General features: G+C 36.2%; 1 protein-coding gene across 3 annotated transcripts; it reads right to left on the minus strand.

Annotated features, from left to right (window-relative positions):
• Positions 1-384: 384 nt before the first annotated feature.
• Positions 385-13814, minus strand: LOC125877182 (uncharacterized). 3 transcript variants are annotated; one of them, XM_049558519.1, is made up of 10 exons: positions 13642-13814; positions 12336-12499; positions 10840-11353; positions 10382-10529; positions 8264-8374; positions 6151-7204; positions 4121-4330; positions 3190-3259; positions 2024-2208; positions 385-774 (listed from the first exon to the last, which is right to left on the minus strand). In XM_049558519.1, the coding sequence occupies exons 2-9, from the start codon at positions 12471-12473 to the stop codon at positions 2036-2038; spliced, it is 2418 nt and encodes an 805-aa protein (XP_049414476.1). In that variant the 5' UTR covers positions 12474-12499; positions 13642-13814; the 3' UTR covers positions 385-774; positions 2024-2035. The 3 variants fall into 3 exon arrangements, with proteins under 3 accessions (XP_049414476.1, XP_049414477.1, XP_049414475.1); XM_049558520.1 differs by having other exon boundaries at positions 12336-12480; positions 13598-13764; XM_049558518.1 differs by having other exon boundaries at positions 13598-13764.
• Positions 13815-15757: the final 1943 nt, after the last annotated feature.

Raw genomic sequence — 15757 nt, forward strand, 5'->3', positions numbered from 1 at the left:
ACATTAAGAAACGCAGCCTATCAATGGGTCTAGCTCTAATATCGTGTAAAATTATAGTCCTTGAACCTAAATCATCTTCAAAAGCTAGAGAGCACAACTCAATTCTCTTAACCAAAAATGGAACTTAACAATTTTGAACTAATTATTGACTTCATTTCACCTAGCTGGTTAACGAGTTCACCATTCCCACAAGAAAGACGAATCAAATCCAAAGATTAAATTCCTCCTTATTTCTCTCTACTTTTGGTGTTTAAACTGTATTTACCTTCCGATACTGCTAACACTGAAAGCATATAGTTCTAAGCAACATGAAAACTCCATGTTCAATTCGAACATCCAGCATAACACTTGTTAACCAGAATGCTAAGTTAAGCATGGGCATACTGGCAACACATATAGGTGCTCAATAGACATCATTTCAATAAACTAGAGTTGATTTCAAGGCACCATTATGTATTTGGCCTTGATAAATGTTCAAAGCACTGATACGGTTGCAACCAAGTAATATTCTAAAACAACAATTTTTGCTTCTGGACAGTAATGAAACTAATACAGTTTTATGGTATGGTAGCCATTAATAGGATTCAAAAATATTGGTGTTGATGTTTCTTTGCCACATTAAATCTAATGGGTGTGGTCTGCCATAGTCTGTAATTGGGTAATCTTTTGAAATGCAGCTGACTCCTGTGCTTCAGAGGGGGCTGGAATGCAGATCACTCTCGCAAGAATGTAGAAATCCAACCCTATTTACAGTAACTCCAGCATGAAATCCACCTATGAGAAAATGAACTCCAAGGATTAGTTGAATCGGGAATTTTTAAGGAATGGGTACCATTAAATGTCAACAACAACAACATACCCAGTGAAATCCCACTAGGTGGGGTCTGGGGAGGGTAGAGTGTACGCAGACCTTACCACTACCTCGTGGAGGTAGAGAGGCTGTTTCCGGGAGACCCTCAGCTCAAGAACATCAAATCTAAGTTACAGGAGAGAGGTACCATTAAATGTCATAAAATTAGATTCTATCAGGTTGTGAGAAGCTGAATTTCGGCTTTAATTTATCATGGGAAAATTGTGATTCAGACAACAAATAGATATTATTAGCTTGTCCAACAGATGAACACAACCCCCCCCCCACCCCCCACCCCCCACCCCCCCAATATGCATTATGTTCAGTAGCACAGACATCAGTGGATAGAAACAACAAAAAAACTTGGGAATTCACCAGAAAAACAATTGAAGAAAATTACAACGGGGAAGGAAATGTCAAGGGTTTCCTGTTAAAAGGTGGTGATCTTTTAGCGGCAATGCACAATAAAAAACCAAAGGACATTCAAGTGTTTTGAGGCAATATGGATCACTGTGGGAAATAGTACGAAGACAGATTTCTGGGCTGCTTAAGGACCCAAGGTATTGCTCACTTTGGCCACTCTGGACCACCGAAAGGCTTTTGCATTCCTCTAGGGTAATAACCCAAAAGGCACCTCAACAGTTGAATCCTTATATGACCCCTAACTTTCCCCTCCCATTATGATGTGAAATTTGCCTAATGTAAGTTTCACAATGAACCCCCTTTCGGGCCTAACAACCAGCTTCTGTGGGCTGTTACACCATCTTTTATGAGAAAAGAAAAAATTGCATCAATGTAAAATACCGTACCAGCAACTGTTGCTGACACACTAGATGATGGAAACACTTTATACAAGTCCAGCCAAAAAAAAACAATATATTTAGTGGGGGGAAATGACAATAAAGTAAATGCTTCGTAAGAATTAAGATACTGAACAGAAAATTGAAGTATGTGAGCAATCATAACAGAGAATATATAGTCCCATGCAGGAAAGGCTGACAATATTGTATGAAAAACACAAGCATTTCCAAGGATCATTCAACAAAGGAACAAATTATCAGAAATACTGCCTGACCAAGAGCACAAGACATCATAATATATATGGAGAGGATCAAGACAAACACTGATAAAAGAGGAGATAAAATTTAAGTAAGTTCTGATGCCAAAACATGCCTGACATGCACATCATGGAGTGTGTACTGCTTTGGACAATTTCCTTCCGCTCATTGGTTGAATCAAGCCAAACTCTTCGTGATGTTGATTGCCGTCTTCTTGGATAGAAGCTCTATCCTTCAAGCACATTTCATCACAGAAGGCCAGTACCGTATCTATTTTTAGAGCCAAACTATCTTTGCCACCTACAAGGCATTAAAATAAACATGAGCACATTGACCTGCAGTAATTTAGCTCAAGTTCATGATACAGCAGTTCAAGACTCCAAGAAACTACCAAAACTTGATGAAGAATCAAGACCACCACAAGGAAACTTAGCCACCTGATACTATCTCGGTCTCAACCACGCTGCTCCCCTTCACCTCCTAACCACCCTCCAACACAAAGAAGAAAGAATAGGAAGCAAGAGAAAGGAAACCATTTTAGCCCCCCCCCCCCCCAACTTAGGATGGCGCAATTGCTGTAGTTTTGACTTCATTCCAAGCATGTATTAAAGGAAGTGTGCAGGTAGGTAGACAACCATCATGAAAACAGTCTAGCTATGATGAATCTCCTAAAAGGTTGAATTTGTTAGGACATTTCCACTACACATCACGTCAGTTTGGAAAAAAATGGGTCTAAAAGGAGATACGAAGGCTGCAGATACCCAGAGTCAGAAACAAATGTATCAAGAATTTGTGTGTTTGGACTAATAGTTGTACTCTTGATAGGATGGATAAGTATGTGGGGATGCTTCTTTGCTCCATTTCCTAGAGACTTGCTGGATTTTTGGTTTTCTTTGATGGATATAATTCCTCTTTCGGTCATAGATGATGGAAGTGGATTTTTTAAACTTATTAGGGGAAAATATGTAGTATTTGGAGCGAGTGGTGTAGTTTAGGTCCTGTAGTCTTTTCTGTACCATCTTGATACCATTTTTAATAAATATCCTTACTTACAAAAAAAAAAAAAGGAGATACAGAGGCAACTAAGTTGGGAGGGAAACTTAGTTCATTCACATTATATTTCTTTAAGGAGAATCAAACAAGAGAGGGGGAGGAAAAACAAACAACAAGCAGAAGAATTTTTTTTTGATCCATACAGTACCAAGCCATGTGAAAAGAGAAATGCTAGCACAAACAACTGAAACAAAACGAAGCTACTAAAGCCTCAGATAGAAATCATACCATCTAAGATTCTCTCAATACTTTTATCACATGAAGCAATTTCATCTCCAAGTTTAAGTTGTTGATCATACTGCCAAGAAATGAATGCAAATATTACTGAGAACCAAATAAAGTGTAGGCTCCAGTGATCAGATTAAAAAAGTTACTCCACAGAATTTCAATATTGGAAATGAGAAAACTAATACTCCCTCCGTCCCTATTTACTTAGAGACAGTAAAAGGAAAAACCCACAAGACTTTTGACCCATTAAAGGTGCATAACTAAGGGCCATAACAAATTACTGACTACATTTTGAAGGATGAAATGTTTGATACATTGACACAAGTTTTAAGTGGTCAGGTTTGGAAAATATACATCATAGTCTTCGTCTTAGAACAGTCCAGCTTAAGGAGCTAAGGGTTAACTTAGTTTCTAATTTTGGATTAAACAAAAGTCAGATGAAAAAACAATGAATTAAGATAGATTAAAATACTTAAGAATTTCGAAGGGAAACGGAGAAACAAATGTGGCCTTATAAGTAATATATGGCCACTTTTGTTTCTCCATTTTCCTTCGATCTTCTTAAGTATATTTTAATCTATCTTATTTCATTGTTTTTTCATTTGACTTTTGTTTAATCCAAAATTAGAAACTAAGTTCACGCTCAGTTCTTGGACGAATTAGAATCAACTTATGATGTACTAGATTCCTTGTGAGGAGATTAAGGACTAGGAGCTCATTTTTTTGCTCATCTGGATGTAAATATGGGGGACCACACACCCTTTGTGTAGTTTATTATTAATACACAAAAATGTTGCCAGTTCCAAAAAAAAAAAAAATCCAAACGAAGATTCTCAAAAAAGAGTGTGTGGTCAAGTGTCTTGTCATTTGCTTAGTGCTATTAGTATGTCTTGACCACATGTACTCTACTTCATACCAAACGTAAAATTACCAGTTTCTGTCGTTTTTGAAGAAGAACTTCAAGGGAACTTTTTGTCAAAGCCTCCTCTTTTGAAGCCAAAACAGTTTGTAAATCGCCTATATCTGTAGATTCATGCTTGCAAGGAACAAGTCGAGTATGTGCCACAGAAATCCCATTTCGATTGGGTGAGATAGTGGAAAGGTTGTCTTTATCAGCCTTCAGCTCATCAGCTCTTTCTGCCTGCAAATAAGGTTTGGTATCAATTATGACAACAAATGAAGAATGCAGACCCCTCTTCCCATCTCCAGGAAAAAAATTGGAAAAGATAAGGACATATATCAACTTAAGTTGGCACCCAAGGGAGTCGCCTAGTGGGCAATTAAGTTGGAGGAGAACCTAGGTTACAGGTCCAATTCCCATAGCAGAGGCAAAAAACACTAAGGGATTTCTTCTCATCTGCCCAAGCCTTGGTGGGTAAAATTACCAAGTACTTGTGTCAAGGTGCGCCCAAGTTGGCCTAGACACCACTATCATCAAAAAAAAGGGCAGCAGTTGTATGTCCTTCCCAAAGAATATACTATAACCTCCACCACAGAATTCCTAAACCTAGATATCCAATCTAGTTCATCCAATCTTTTTGACTTCTTTTTTTTTCTTTCAAAAAGGCAAAGTTCATTATTTCTGCCTACTCACATTAAAACCACGATATTTTTCCCTTATCAACTTCTTGTAGTATCTCTTTTACAAGCTACCATTTCATCCATTATCTCAACTCTAAAGCATAATTTCATAATGCTCAATATAGTAACATGAGGATACTTTTTTTCTTTTATGTCCATGCTAGTTAAGCATTGTAACAACAAGAGAAGGGAAGGATTCACTGGCAATGTGGAACACAATCACAAAGATAGCGACACAGGTTTCATATATTGCATGGATTAAGAAGAAAAGATAGGCTTAAATTGGAAATAACACCACTTCAACAGAAGTAAAATAAAATATATGATAGAAAAGAACCAACTTTTACCGACAACCAGCCGGTTGAGATACCTATCGGCCACAAATAAATTGCCTACTGAGATGAAATCCTGAAGTGGCAGACCTCCAGCTTTTTTTATAAACAATATACTGAAAATCACGTACTATTTATTTGACTAAACAAAAGCTAAGAAAGCATTTGATTTGTATTATTCAAAGTAAATTGACTTCATTTGCCTAAGCTAGACATTAACATACTCTGAACCTAAAACCCTACACATGGTTACATTATATTGCTCAGAATGCAACCCCACCAAGATCCTTTAAAGCAAGAGACAATGTGGAGGCCTATACATTCATTTCCAAATATCATTTTGAAGTGCAAATTAACATGTTAGCTAGGGCAAATTAGTTTGTTGGCACATTCATTTTTATATAATGTAATAATGATTGCTAATACCCATAATAGGGAAGTGTTCAAACACTATTGACACCAATGGGATTATACACTTTAATGTATGATAATTTGAAGGGGAAGAGGTCGGAAAATGAAGCATTACAAAGACTAGTTACTTCTATTTGATAAGATCATCAAGTTTTGCTTATAAGCAAAATAACAATTACAACAACTAGATCAAGGTATCAAGTGGATGTCTCCCTTGTACAAGGCTTGAGGAAGACACATTAAAAGAAATGATGTGTATCATCCAAAACCTCTGCTATAATAATTAGAAGTATTACTACTTCTTATTGATGTCATGCCATTATGCTTATTAGTGTCACTACTACTAAATCTATCACTAAGAACTGCAATTCAAGGATGGATTAATGTCTGTTGTTTGGACCCGCAAAGCATACACAAATGCAGAAACTTTTGGGAAAAGAAGAGAAGAGGTCTATTAAAATAAAATTCTGCTATTTCTAGATGAAATTTCTTTCGATTGAAATATTGATCACTAACTCATCCCAAGTGGGCAATTTCATGAATGCTCTAGAAAAGAGAAAGGGAGGATTAGTAAAAACAAACAAGACTAATGCATCGTAAATCAATAAATTTTACTACATTAACTGAAATTGTCTACCTTGCAAATTATACCACTTCCAATGATTTCTCCACCACTCCCCCTCGTCCTCTTTTTCTGCTGATGATAAACTTTTTTGATGAGCTCACAATCCTTGCTGTTATTTCCATTTTTGGAGAAGGGAATACATGCATCAATTTCCATCCTCTGAGGCCTAGTAGGAGAACTAGAAAAGTGATGACCATCATTAGTTTTCACCTCCAAAGTTTCAAGATGAGCACCAGCTAACTCCATATCATTATAATCATTGATTTCACAGCCTTTGGTGGACTTCACCAGCTCCTCAGTTTTCTCTTCTGGTGTCCTTGGGTGATTGATGATAGCATGTAGTTCTTTTACAGTTGAATCCTCATAGTCTCTGCTATTTTCATGTTGTACCTTGTTACTTGTATCATTTAAACATTTCAAGTTGACATTAGTTAGCTTATTACCACTGAGATCTACAATTCCTGTATTTTTAATTGAACTATCGCTTCCTGCTTCTTCACTTTTCCATATATTATGGGGGCCACCTACCGCAGTTGCTTCTTGACCAACAGCAGAATGGCCAACTTTTTCATGGCAACCATCACCGTGTTTTGCCTCTGAAATTTCAAGGTTTATACTATCTGACTTGGTTCCAATTAAAGCTTCATAACTTTCATCAGGCGTCTTTCCTTCAATCTTTTTAACCTTCTCCTCAACGCCCTGGTTTCCATTACTAGCACTTGTCTTTTTGGCTTTACCACTAAATCTCCCATGGGTCCTCACTGTTTCGTGGTGATGATGCAGACCATTTTCCTTCCCAAAATCTTTCTGGTCCCCTGTTTTCCTTTCACACCCACTGTCGGCAACAACTTCTGCACCAAAAGCGTCTGCAGGGTTGACCTTTCGGTCATACACATCATTGGCCACATTACTGCAAGCACTTTCTGAACCTATAGCAGTCATGATGCTTACATTGCCCGAGTTTTGATCAACCAATGAGATTCTGCTCTCAGAAATTTCTTTTTTACAATTGCCTGTTATATCCTCATGGCTTCTGGTATTTGAGCCCTCCAAACCAAAAACCTCCCTGCATTTTTTCCAGTCACATAACATCTTATATCACAACCCAACAATTGGAACACACAAGAACCTGCAGTACAGTAAAATTATACATATGCATACATCTTAACTTGGCTCCCCCCTCCCCCTCCCCCATCTTAACTCAATGGATATACATATTTTGATCAGGTCTATGCACATACATACAGTATATACAGTATAAGCTCCCAGCATAAACAGAGCTAAAGAGGACTAAATCTTTCACTATAATGCATCATTCAACTGAAAATAGCTCAATCTTGCAAGTAAGTTTGTTATGTACAATTAAGTATATTACCTTAAAAGAAATTTGATGATGAATTAGTACCAACTTACCTAAGTAAATCAGTTGTTTCTAATTCTCAAAAATAAAGTTCTTTACATCCCTAGGGCTTCTAGTGGTAAGAGTGCAGCTTGTGATGTGTGGTTAGGCGCACGTCATGGGTTCAACCCCTTCCACAGACAATATTTAAGTGGAGAAGGGCAGAGGACTGGTTGTTATCTACCAAGTTTCAAACCCAGCACCACTAGCCAGGCATTTCTCAGTTATCAAAAAAAGCTCTCTAAATAAAGGTGGGTATGATGTTCTTTTAGCACCATATTCACAACTAATTTCCTTATCTTTTCCTTACGGTACAAGTCTTGTTCAATGATTTGTTAGGACTAATGGAATCAAGCAAAAGCACAAAACATAAGTTACTCATATGTTGGCATTTGTCAATTTGATCACACAAAGTTGTTAAGCAACATGTAGAATGCTGCAAGAACAGCTAGGCCCAACCGTCAAGTTCAATTTCAGTATACATGTATCAACTTGAAGAACAAAAACCAAGAATAAGAACTGCATCATAAAGGTTAATATAGTAGTATCCAAATGTACTCAAGCTTCAGAAGGAATGAATGATGTAACTGATAGTCTTCTATATACCAAGGAACTAAGCAAATATGGCTGAGACAGAAAGACATGTTAAGCCAGGCAGCAATGGCTATAAAAGCAAAATCTATTGACAGCTCACCACAAATAAAGGCCAATTGAAATTGAAGGTACCTCAGGAAAAAGGTTGCTATGATATTGGCATAGGGAAGCAGATGAAAGTACTCAACTACTTCTGTAGCAGACCAACTACCAGAACTCCTTTTCACCAATGGACCCTGTAAGCTACTCAGATAAACACTTGTCACTTTTCATTTTTCTAGTAGCAAAAGGTATCAGAATACATGAATTAATGCTATTAACAAATCATACAAGCAATTATGTATATTTACTTTACGTAGTGAATAATTAGAGATTGTTCTTTGACTAAGTTTATCAATGTTAGACTCATAACAACACAGAACGAAACTATAATCTTCAAACTCAGCATATTTAACGCCATAAACCTACTTTGAGTTGCTCTCAAAGTTATACAAATGAGTCTTTGTTTTAAAAAAAAAAAGTTATACAAATGAATCATTCTGCTGACTAGCAAGATTGTTTCAAACTACCTACAACATATTTGGGTATGCCATTGGGAGCAAAATCCAAGTCCTTAGAAATTTGGAATGGTATGATAGAGAAGTGTGAGAAGAAGCTGGCCAGATGGAAAACTCAGTACTTGTCAAGAGGGGGCAGACTGACCCTCATTAACTCAGTCCTGGACGCTCTCCCAACTTACATGCTGTCTCTATTCCCCATCCCACCAGGGATCACTAAAAGACTAGACAGCATAAGAAGGAAGTTCTTGTGGCAAGGAAACAAAGAGAATAGAGGCTTTCATCTAGTTAAATGGAATGCAGTGACAACTGGAAAGAAGAATGGTGGTCTGGGAATAAAGAATATGAAGCTACATGGCAAAGCACTCTTAATGAAGTGGTTGTGCAAATACTCAAATGAAAACCAAACACTTTGGAGAAGAGTGATAGGTGCCAAATATGAGAATGAAGATAGTTGGATGACTAAGATTGTGACCACACCTTATGGGATCAGTTTATGGAGGTCCATAAGAGCATTATGGGAGGAAGTTAAACCCAAATTCAAGATGAAAGTGGGGAATGGGAACAAGATCAAATTCTAGAAGGATGAATGGCATGAGAAAGGTAACCTGGAAACTCTTTTCCCTGATATTTACAATCTGGCAATGTTCCAACAAAGAACTATTGCAGAACTATGGACACCACAAGGGTGGAATTTCATCTTCAGGAGAGAACCAAATGACTGGGAAGTGATGAGGTTGGCAGAATTCCTCAACTTGGTTGGAAACTTTACTGGACTTCAAGCATATGAGGATATGCTTTGGTGGAAAGGCAACAATAAAGGAGAGTTCAAAGTGCATTCAGCTTACAGGCTGATGGATCAATCAAGCCAGCAGAGTCCCATCTGGCCCTGGAAACAAATATGGAAGTGTAGAATCCCACACAAAGTCTCATGCTTTATTTGGCTGCTAGCTAAGGAAGCTGCCCTGACTCAGGATAATGTAATGAAAAGGGGGATAACCTTATGCTCTAGGTGTTTCCTATGTGGGGAAACCTTAGAAACTGTAAACCATCTATTTCTACACTGCAAATACACTCGGCAGCTTTGGAGGATTTTCTTGAGTCTTAAAGGCATATCCTGGACTATGCCTAGGAGAGTTACTGAGGCATTGTACAGCTGGGAGGAGGCAGGTGCCCTTGCAAAAGACAGAACTAGATGGAGAATTATCCCTGCTTCAATATGGTGGGCAATCTGGAAAGAAAGGAATTCCAGATGTTTTGAAGGCATAGAAAATAGTGTGCAGGATGTTAAACTAAACTGCATTTTGTTGTTATGTTTTTGGTGTAATCAATTATACTCAAATGACACTGCCTCTATAGTTGATGTTTTAGACTCAATATAGAAATAGAGTAGGAGTGTCTAGAGTGCATTTGTATATAAGGTATGAGTACAACCCATGTACTTTTGTGATATAATACATCGTTACCATTTTCAAAAAAAAGATTGTTTCAAAGAAAGTACTAATATTGATGAACTCGAGAAACTATTATATCATTCTTCACAAAAAGGAAGCAGTATCATCAAACAAATGTGCTATTCTAACATTAGAGATACAAGAGTTCTTGTTGAAATAGCCCATCTCTTACACTACCCTTGATTAAAAAAAACAAAAGGTATTTTCTACCCAAAGCAGTTAACATGACAAGAACTAACCTCTCAATAATCTCCTTAACAGAAATTAGAATGTCTTGATTGATTGATCGGGTACTTTGCATAATGTAAAAGCAAGACGCTGTCTTTTCTTTTGTGAGTGAATATACCACATGCTTCTCCAAAGTCACAAGGTCAGTCTTAGAAATACCTGCTCCACATGAAGCAAAGTATCATACATAATAAAATGCTCTCTAAATCAGGACACACCTGTAACTCAAGCAGTTCATTTTATAAACCAGAACAGAAAGATACAACTGCCTAGGTCAATGTTCTGTTAATCAATTCTTTCTCTGCCCAGGCATGAGAAAACTCTAATTAAGAGGCTTGTCGCTAGCAAAGGCATTCAAAGAACTTAGAAATCAACTTATGACTGTCTGGTTAATATAGAGCTGATTAGGCACAAATTACTTTTGCCGATCTAGAAATATATTACAAATATAATTCTGAAATTCACGTACCAGTTGCATCCTTGACAGCCAAAAATGCAAGTTGCTGAAAGCCAGAGTCATCATCTTTTTGATCTACTGTCACTGGTCTCATACTGGTTTGCCTCTTTCTTCTCTCCACCGTACCTTCTATTTCAGCAGTGGGAAGCTCAAGACATTTTTCTATGAGAGACCAGACCCCTTCAGTAACAGAACAATAATTCAGAAAACAAGTTTCTTTCTTAGAGTCTAGTAATAAGACAGAAACTTTGGAAATTAGCCATTTGTTGATAGCTGGAACATCTTTTGAGGCATCCAAAGCGCAAGATATGTTGCACGCATCTTGGATTGCTTTTTCAGTCACCGAGAGATCATTGTTCATGTCCCTGGAGGAAGTTAGATCTGATTGGTTCATGAACTTCATATATGACATCAAAGCCGGTTTCAGAGTCATGGCCAACTTGCAAAATGATTCAAAATCTAAATATTGTGCCTGCGGATCTTCCTTCCTCTGGTAGTAGTTGTAAAGTAACACAACAGCATGCAACTGAAGAAGGAAAAAAGGAACAAGGAAAAGAATTCAAAAGTTAGCTGGAGATCTTATTGGAAACACTTACAATTTTTTATAAAGTTGCCAAAGCTGATCCATACTTCAATTTTATTAAAAGTTACATGGAATATACCAAGACTACAGGGGGGCTACTAGAATGTTGGAACAGTGCTGGAGGATTTGCAAGACAGAAAAAGAGGAGGCAAATAGTGCCTCTGTGTGTGTGTGTGTGGTGACTGTGTGGAAGGAGAGAAACCGAAGATGTGTTGATGATAACTACAACCCTATATAGAAGATCAAGATGAATTGTTTGTTTTTGTTTCACTTTTGGTGTAAACAATTATTGAATGATGTTGAACACTTGAAAGGTACTATAGAGTGGGGAAAATCATTTTTCCTTCTTTGGTGGTCCTTATTAATGACCGTGGCTCAAAATTTAAATGATTTAAATTTTACAATTCAACAATAATAAAAAACAAAATGGTCAAGAAAATAAGATAATAATTTTTATTATTATTATGTCTAATATTTTCCATGTATAGCGCGGGTACCATACTAGTTTACAATAAAGAGCATGGCATTGAATGTCTGTACCTTCAACTGAAATAATAGATATATTATATATAGAGATAGAGTTCAAGTCGTATGAATTAATCTTCTCCATTCCAAGAATTTTTCTAAATCGCATTCAACTGGACTAACTTTATATCAGGTTGATAAGAATTGAGAAACAAGATGGAAGTCTGTTCTCGTTATTCAAACACACTGCTACTGTAACTTATCCTCAGAAGTCTTAAACTAACTAGAAGGAATATTTGAAAGGAATAACAAGTTAATAAATGAAGAAAATAAATTGAAATCGGGCATGCTTTCTTTTTCAAATGTCAAGGGTCAAAGATCATATCAAAAAGAACACCATGCAATGAGTATACAAGGTAAAGAGAGAACCCGCAAAGGGTGGGAAGAAACCAAAGAAGACCTGTTTGGCTACAGACTGCTGCTGAGAAAGAGTGGGAGGTTCCTTAAAGGCAGACGATTTCAAAGGCAACCGAGGACCAACTAAGTATTCCAGCAATGCATTCACCACTTCTTCTGTAGAAACCAACTCCGGTTCCATAATAAAGCTTTGCCCAGCAAAGAAAGCTAATAAAAATAAAGAACCAAAATCAGACACTTCACAATGTGAGTTGCTTCATGGTTTTGCTATTGCACAGTTGTAAAGAGGAATGTAAAACCAAGGTTTCCACACAAAATGCAGAATCATGTTGGAGGGACAGAAAGGCTAGCGAAAGTAAATACAGAATCACTACAACAAGCTCATTGCCTATCTACTACAGCATAAAATATTACGGTAGCTAGAGCAAAATCTCTAGAAAGGAGCAGCTTATTGGGACCACCAAAAAACTAGCGGAATCACTACAATAAGCCCATTGCCAATCAACTAAAGTACTATAAAAGTAACTACCTAGAGGAAAGGCTCTATAAATGAACAGCTCATTGGGACCACCAAAACACTCAACACTTTAACCTATATGGGCACATTCAATATGACCCCTTTTGGAAGGATTCGACTGGGTACAAAAAAATTCTCTCCTCGCTAAAGGGCGAGCAGGTCAGAGTGCTTTGGGATTTTACAATTCTGAATCTACTTAATGAAAAAACCACAAAAACAAAGTTCTCCACACATATGTCATAGACCCATCATGCAATCAAAGCAAATAAAACTAGTAGTGGTATAGAAGTAGAAAATGAAACACTAGACTCATGAACTTCTCCCCTTTAACTTATTTGGGCAGGTTCAATGCTGCCCTTTTTGGCCTGGAGCAATCCTATTCTGGCTGAGTCCCACATGTTCACGGGATGGGAATTTACTCTCCTTAATTATATCACCTTGAGCAATCCTCCTCCCCACATTAACTAGCTTTTAATTGAGTTAGGGCCAAGATTGCTTCAGGGTTTTACAATTCTGAATCTACTTATGAAAACCCACATATACAAAGCTCTCAAACACAAATGCTACAGATCCAATAGATAATCATGCAACAAAAACAAACAAAACTAGTACCAGAAAAAAGTAGAAAAATGAAACCAGAACAAACATCCAGTTGCATACAAATTTCAAGGTACAGAAAACCTTTCACTTAAGAGATGAACAATAACAAACAAAGTTCTCCACACAGAATCATGCAACAAAAACAAAAAAAAAAATCAGTTTCCATACAAAATTCAAGGTACAAAAACCTTCTGCTGAAGAGACTAGCAACAATCGCAGAGGGAAACTTGACCTTCTAGTTCTAGCAGCAGTTTTCGTTGAAACCCTTGGTTTGATTAAACTGTAGAACTACAGAATAATCAGATTTTCTGCATATTTTTGCAGTTCATGCATCCTATTTAGCGTTTAACTATTTTTGCTTAAAATACCATATTAAATTCCTAAGGCCCGTTTGGACATGTTATCCCTATGAAAGGGGAAAACTGTACAAAATGGACTCAATCTAATATATTTATTTTGATTGGATCCACAGCCCAAACTATTTATGTGACTGTCTCTTGTTCTATTCATTGAACCACTACTCATACCATCGTTATATATATATATACCTCTAATGGTATCCATATACTCTGACGTATCAAGTAGTAATTGAGTTGTTTTTTCACTTAAACACGGTCTCTTCTTCCTTGATGTCATTAGGTATACATATATACCAGTAATAACAAGAAATTAATTGAGTAGTGTTTTGATAGTATCAAACAGTAAACGTGATTAATAGTAAAAAACATAGAGGTATGAAAGTAAGGAATAGTCACGGTAAATAGTTTCCCTTTTCTTCAGTACAAGTGCTCTTTCCCTATATGAAATTAAGTTGAAAAATTATAAGTTGTAATTTTTTTCATAAACATAAAAATTATTCAAGTTGTTAAAAAATATATTTTCATACAGTCTTACTGAATAAGCAAATTAGTTCACAAGCAAGATATATGAATGTTTTAAAGTATTGCATTCAGAATTGTAAAATCCTGAAATATCAAAAAAGTCCTAAAATACTTAATTATTTGATGAATTTCCGTATGATTTACCTTTGATTTGTTAAGCCATTGACTAAAGAAATATTGCGACTTCTTAAATTGTGAGGAATGGTAGATAATTTAGTTCATAATTAAGATATTGTAGAATTTTAATCAAGATTGTGACATGAATATTAGCCCTATCTTTTATGGGGTATACATTGTATCAAAATTTTCATATAAAATTAATATCAATCTTAGATAATTTCTTTAATGAAATGTGAAATAAATTTCATTTCAAAATTTACTAAAGTTCAATGTACCCATTACCCAATTCACTCACTTGATTAAATTTGAATTTGCACAAATTCTTAAATAGAAAAAAAAATTGATTTTGACAAACATGATAGAATTAAATTTGATGGGGACAATCACAAATATTCATTTCATAAATGTTAAATGATCGAAAAACACAATTACAATACTCATATAAATAGGGAACTTGTATAATAATGTGAACTACAAATGAAAAGAAGGTACATACGCTTAGGCAAATCAATAACTAGTCGAAGACGACGTGAATTGCGTTTTCTTCTCATTTTGCTTGACGGCTCACTCAGAATTCTGCAAATGTTTTTTAGGTTAATCATGACAGGGGACGTCTCGTATTTATATATATTATAAGTCTTAAGGTTAGGCATGGTAATAAGGCGGAGCGGGACGGGTTACATCATTTGCGGGGCAGGGCGGGTTAGAACTTTTGTGGGATTAGAGCGAAGCGGGTTCAAATATAATTTTTCAAAATTCACACGGGCCGGGTTGCAGGTTATGAATAAAAAAATTCAATTTCGTAATTTCACATTAATTTTTGTACTAGTTTTGCATCAATTTGAGATTTTCTTTTTTCTTCGAATAAAAAAATGTTTTAATGGCCCAAAAATTAGAAAAAAAGAAGTATTAAAATGATATTACATCACTATTGCATTTAATATTTTGTTTATTACCTCGAATTCAACCAATTTAAACTATCAAAAAAAAAAAAAAGCTATTAACATATTTATTTTAGCAGGTAAACAAAAAGTAAGCAGTTAACAAAATTTGACTTTTTTGGTTAAAAAATTATTGTTTCTAGTATTTGAAATTTCTTACAAATTTCACAAGGCGGGGTGGAAACAACAAATTGTGCTACATGGGACGGAGCGGGTTGAAATCTTAGTGGGTTTATACGGATTTGCCCCACAATCGTTCTGCCCTACCCCATTGCCATCCTACTTAGGGAGTATTTGGTATGAAGGAAAATGTTTTCCATGGAAAATGTTTTCTTGGAAAACAAGTGGACTTTTACCTTATTTTTTTCATGTTTGGTTGGTAATTGAAAAATATCTTTTATTTTTG

Source organism: Solanum stenotomum, chromosome 9 (assembly GCF_019186545.1).
Source record: "Solanum stenotomum isolate F172 chromosome 9, ASM1918654v1, whole genome shotgun sequence".
Classification (NCBI taxonomy): Eukaryota; Viridiplantae; Streptophyta; class Magnoliopsida; order Solanales; family Solanaceae; genus Solanum; species Solanum stenotomum.